Below are 5,808 nucleotides of genomic sequence, written 5' to 3' on the forward strand. Positions count from 1 at the left end.
TCCTTAATGAAAACCACATGTAACTTTGGGTTGCTTGTTCCAAAAAAAATCTCGTTGACGATTTATTAATTTATTTTGTGGGGAAATGAGAGTTTTATTCCGTACTAATAGGATTACAATCAAGTGACGATAGGTCCTCGAGACACCGAGGTCCCGTACGTAACCATACAACGGTAGCTAATTTTGTACGGCTATAATTTGTCAACTTATCTTACATCCTATTCTGAACACGTTGTAGCTTCTGAGGAACAAAGCCCAGTTTTCATTAATGCTTTTATCTTGGCAACAAGATACCGATGAGTCAGATTGGACCAAGACCGGAATATCTGAGTGTTGGATGGCTGATGATTAACTAGGCAATTTTCAGTGTAATAAGATCAGGGAAGGGTACGTGCAACCATGAAATCATCCTCCCGTAATTAATGTGCTGGTTACAAGAGTTGGGATCCGTTTCCTGTTTCTCTCCGTTTTCAGACATGCCGCAAGTGGAGGCGAGATGAGAATCATATTCCCTGCCATCGTTTCCCACACACCTACCACTTGCCAGTTGCTAGTATCACCCCGGCCGGCATGGAATAAAGGCAACTTCCGTCCGCTTCCTTGCTAATTAAGCTTACACGATACACACACCCCATGCACGTACCCACGTACGTACTTGACCATTTTTCTCCCCTCCAGCTAGTGCACAGTGAGCACCGAATTCCTCCACCCCCTTGACCTCCGATGCAACCAGTGCACCAGGCAGTGCACTCTCCTCTCTCCATGAGTGAGACAGGCACGGCACCGTGAAGCCGGAAATTTACCCTCTCCCCTGCACGTATACTCGCTGTACAAAAGTTGGTTCCCAGGAGCCAAAGCTGAAGATCGATCAAACCGCATAAACAAAGCCCATCCCACAGACCAAAGAATCGATTCGATTCCCCGTGTGGAGACGACATCTTTACTTAGCGCGCTCATACCACTTTTAATCACCTTTCCCTCCGATCACATCCCTCGTTCGATCCCCGCTAATTTCCCGTGGCTGGCTCGCCTCTCAGCTCAAAGGAACCCTAGAAAGGTTGGCTAGCTTCTCCCTCAAACTTCTTTGGAGCCCTCATGGCTCACACAAAGGCGAATTAAGCTGTCCATGTAGTATGTAGTGTACACACACACATACTGACAGACCAAGGTTGGGCTAGCTTAGCTGTGTGCAGATCGCGACCTCGTGTATACCTTCCTTCTCGCCGGGGTCTCCGCCGGCCGTCGCTTTGCTTGCCGGCAAGGCTTCCCGGATCCCCTCTCGCTCCCAGCTACATTTGGCCTCACCGAAAGCTGCTTTGCTACTGCTAGCCTGCGCGTGACAAGGCTTCTGTGTTTGGCTTCGTGCATGTGTTCGACAGGCTAGAGTGGCGTTCTAGCGCAAGCTTCTTCTTGGTGGTACTAGTTTCTTGCTGCCGCATATATGCCTGGCTCGCGCGTCACCTGCCATTTACGCTTGCTAGATGAGGGCCTGATAGACCAGAGCGTGCGTGCTGCGAATCTCTTTGGAAGTTGATCCGTTCGCCTTGAAAGATTGAGTGAGTGGGTCGAAATTAAGATGATCAATGGTGAAATAGTGTTTGTAGTTTGTTTGGTGGTGTGTTTATTCGAGGGATCTGACATGTCTATGCCTCCTGTCTCTGTTTTGTTGGGATGGAGATAGGAAGATCGAACCTGAGACGTGGTGCTTGATCGAGGCGAGGTGAGGTGATCGGCAATGGGCAGCAACCATGAGGCGCACCACGAGGACTTCCAGCTCAAGGACACGAACCCGCTGCTGGGCGAGCAATGGCCCAAGGGCGCGGCGGGGCCGGCGCGGCCCGCCGTGGGCGGCGGCATCGCGGGGTGGCTGGGCATGGACAAGCCGTCCAGCACGTACGACCTGGTGGAGCAGATGTTCTTCCTCTACGTGCGCGTGGTGAAGGCCAAGGACCTGCCCCCCAACCCCATCACCGGCGCGCCCATGGACCCCTACGTGGAGGTGAAGCTGGGCAACTACAAGGGCACCACCAAGCACCGCACCAACCCAGAGTGGGACCAGGTCTTCGCCTTCTCCAAGTCCCGCGTCCAGTCCAACGCTCTCGAGGTCTACCTCAAGGACCGCGACATGCTCGGCCGCGACGACTACGTCGGCCGCGTCCTCTTCGACCTCGCCGAGGTGCCCACCCGCGTGCCGCCCGACAGCCCGCTCGCCCCGCAGTGGTACCGCCTCGAGCAGCGCCGCGGCGGCGACGCCGGCTACAAGGTGCGCGGGGAGCTCATGCTCGCCGTCTGGATCGGCACCCAGGCCGACGAGGCCTTCCCCGAGGCCTGGCACTCGGACGCCGCCACCGTGCGCGGCGAGGGCGTCGCCAGCGTCCGCTCCAAGGCCTACGTCTCGCCCAAGCTCTGGTACCTCCGCGTCAACGTCATCGAGGCGCAGGACGTGCAGCCGCAGTCCCGCGGCCGCGCCCCCGAGGTCTTCGTCAAGGCGCAGGTCGGCAACCAGATCCTCAAGACCTCCGTCGTGCCCGCCGCCACGCTCAACCCGCGCTGGAACGAGGACCTGCTCTTCGTCGTCGCCGAGCCGTTCGAGGAGCAGCTGGTGATGACGGTCGAGGACCGGGTGTCGCCGCGCAAGGACGACCTCCTCGGCCGCGTCCAGCTCCCGCTCACGCTCTTCGAGAAGCGCCTCGACCACCGCCCGTTCGTGCAGTCCCGGTGGTTCGACCTCGAGAAGTTCGGCATCGGGGGCGCCATCGAGGGCGAGACACGGCGGGAGCTCCGCTTCGCCAGCCGCGTCCACGTCCGAGCCTGCCTCGAGGGCGCGTACCACGTCATGGACGAGTCCACCATGTACATCAGCGACACCCGCCCCACGGCGCGGCAGCTCTGGAAGCCGCCCGTCGGCGTGCTCGAGGTCGGCATCCTCAGCGCCATCGGCCTGCAGCCGATGAAAAAACTGGAAGGCCGGGGAAGCACCGACGCCTACTGCGTCGCCAAGTATGGGCAGAAGTGGGTGCGCACGCGCACCATGATCGGCACCTTCAGCCCGACGTGGAACGAGCAGTACACGTGGGAGGTGTTCGACCCCAGCACCGTCATCACCATCGGCGTCTTCGACAACTGCCACCTCGGCGGCGGCAACGGAAACAACGGCGGAGGAGGTGCAGGAGGAGGAGGAGGGCCTCCGGCGAGGGACGCACGCATCGGCAAGATCCGCATCCGCCTGTCCACGCTGGAAACCGACCGTGTGTACACGCACGCGTACCCGCTGATCCTGCTGACGCCGTCGGGGGTGAAGAAGATGGGCGAGCTCCGGCTGGCCGTGCGCTTCACCTGCCTCTCCATGATGAACATGGTGCACCTCTACACGCAGCCGCTGCTCCCCAAGATGCACTACCTGCACCCCTTCACGGTCACGCAGCTCGACGCGCTCCGCTACCAGGCCATGGGCATCGTGGCGGCGCGGCTGGGCCGCGCGGAGCCGCCGCTGCGGCGGGAGGTGGTGGAGTACATGCTGGACGTGGAGTCCCACATGTGGAGCATGCGCCGGAGCAAGGCCAACTTCTTCCGCGCCGTCTCGCTCTTCTCCGGCGCCGCCGCCGCCGCGCGCTGGTTCGCCGATGTCTGCCACTGGAAGAATGTGGCCACCACCGCGCTCGTCCACGTCCTCCTCCTCATCCTCATCTGCTACCCGGAGCTCATCCTCCCCACCGTCTTCCTCTACATGTTCATGATCGGGCTCTGGAACTACCGCCGCCGCCCGCGCCACCCTCCCCACATGGACACCAAGATGTCCTGGGCCGAGGCCGTGCACCCGGACGAGCTCGACGAGGAGTTCGACACCTTCCCGACGTCCAGGCAGCAGGACGTCGTCTACATGCGCTACGACCGGCTGCGCAGCGTCGCCGGCAGGATACAGACCGTCGTCGGCGACATGGCCACGCAGGGGGAGCGGCTGCAGTCGCTGCTCAGCTGGCGCGACCCCAGGGCGTCCTGCCTCTTCGTCTTCTTCTGCCTCATCGCCGCGGTCGTGCTCTACGTCACGCCGTTCCGGGTCGTCGCGCTCGTCGCCGGGCTCTTCCTGCTCCGGCACCCGCGGTTCCGAACCAAGCTGCCCGCCGTGCCAAGCAACTTCTTCCGGCGACTGCCGTCGCGGGCGGATAGCATGCTCTGAACTACTATGAGTGACCTACTTACTATATATGGCTTGTTCTTCGATCGGGTTTTTGATTTTCTTTTTCCAAGCCAAAAAAGACTCTGATTCGTCTTCATATGAGAGTGTTTGTTAATTAAATGCTGAGTTTGGACACTGTGGGTTTGAGAGCACCCCGCGTGTAACTATGTTTGTCTCAAGAAGAATGACAATAATTGCATGCTTGAAGCTCTAGGGATAAAAATGTTTTTTATCAACACAATATATGGACGGAATTGCTATTATGGCCCTCTTTGGTTCATAAGTCTTAGGATTTTTTTAGAGGGTGTTTGTTTACATGGACTTATTGGTCTACAGACTTAAATAAGTCTCTAAACCAAACAGGAGAGACTTATAGGGACTTAAAGTGGGCATTTGGGACTTATAAAATACGACTCTCGAGGAGGAACTTATAGGGACTTATAGTTGTAATATGGTCTTATAGAGACTTATAAGTCCCGGGAACCAAACAGGTAGGGACTTTTTAGGGACTTGAGACTTATAGGTTGGGACTAAATAAAGTCCTAGGACTTATGAACCAAACAGGGCCTTAGTCCAAACTTATAAGTCCCAAGTCTCTAAAAAGTCCCTACATGTTTGGTTCCTGGGACTTATAAGTTTTTATAAGACCATATTACAACTATAAGTCCCTATAAGTCCCTTCTTAAGAGTCTTATTTCATAAGTCTCAAATGCCCACTTTAAGTCCCTATAAGTCCCTCCTGTTTGGTTTACATGGGACTTATAGGAACTTTTTTAATCCCTAAACCAATAAGTCCCTGAAAACAAACACCCTCTATATTTAAGGACATCTCATCTTTTTTTTTTGAGGTTTTAAGCACATCTCTTCTAAGTTGTTAGCCATTGGATATGGATGTTGTAAGTTCCGTGCAAAAATCCATATATGGACTTGCGTGCCTCGTTTTGTTGACCCGCCTTTTCTTTTTCCTTTTTGTCAGCCTGACTCGTACTCCCTCTGTAAACTAATATAAGAGTGTTTAGATCACTATTTTAGTATTCTAAACGCTCTTATATTAGTTTACGGAGGGAGTAGATGCGTGAGGGGGCACGGCCGGGCGCCCCTATTCCTCGCCTTCAGTGAGTGTAACTCTCGAAGCTGAAGGGGACGAGCAATAAGGTCCGGCCCACGCGCGAGCGAGGCCACCACCAGTTTTTTTATGTTGTACGTTTTCGTTTTTTGTTTCATTTATGTACTTTTGTTTATAATTTAATATATTTAAATATATATATTACAAAAAACTCTACAAAAACCTTTGAAAATTGTTGAATACTAGCAAAAGCCTCGTGCGTTGCAACGAAAAAAAAAATCACACGCTACTAGTCTGATAAACATGGCTAAAGATCCCACAGATCCACATCATCTGTGTGTTCAAACGTGGTCAATGCTTAGGAGAGTTATCATTGAACCGCACCTGCGCAAGGCAATGATTAAAACTTCAAAACATAATCTTGTTGAGTTGAACATGACGGCTGCCTAGTCCATACACCATCCTTCGTTCGTTGCGTGGTGCATACACCGTCTTTCATAAGGACTGACTACAATCAGAAGTGGAGAAAACACCACCAAATACTTCCATGAAATTTCTAAAGGTA

At 54.3% G+C, this 5,808-nt stretch overlaps 1 protein-coding gene across 2 annotated transcripts; it reads left to right on the forward strand.

The window, feature by feature from the left end:
• The first annotated feature begins 952 nt into the window (after positions 1-952).
• Positions 953-4,440, forward strand: LOC123148474 (FT-interacting protein 1). Of its 2 annotated transcripts, none has more exons than XM_044567905.1 (2): positions 953-1,556; positions 1,678-4,440. In XM_044567905.1, the coding sequence occupies exon 2, from the start codon at positions 1,736-1,738 to the stop codon at positions 4,175-4,177; it is 2,442 nt and encodes an 813-aa protein (XP_044423840.1). In that variant the 5' UTR covers positions 953-1,556; positions 1,678-1,735; the 3' UTR covers positions 4,178-4,440. The 2 variants fall into 2 exon arrangements, with proteins under 2 accessions (XP_044423840.1, XP_044423841.1); XM_044567906.1 differs by having other exon boundaries at positions 954-1,556; positions 1,682-4,440.
• The last annotated feature ends 1,368 nt before the right edge of the window (positions 4,441-5,808 follow it).

The sequence above is a fragment of the Triticum aestivum genome, chromosome 7A (assembly GCF_018294505.1).
Source record: "Triticum aestivum cultivar Chinese Spring chromosome 7A, IWGSC CS RefSeq v2.1, whole genome shotgun sequence".
Taxonomy (NCBI): Eukaryota; Viridiplantae; Streptophyta; class Magnoliopsida; order Poales; family Poaceae; genus Triticum; species Triticum aestivum.

Coding starts and splice junctions, on each gene's coding strand:
- LOC123148474 (XM_044567905.1), top strand. CDS start 1,736: ATGGGCAGCAACCATGAGGCGCACCACGAGGACTTCCAGCTCAAGGAC.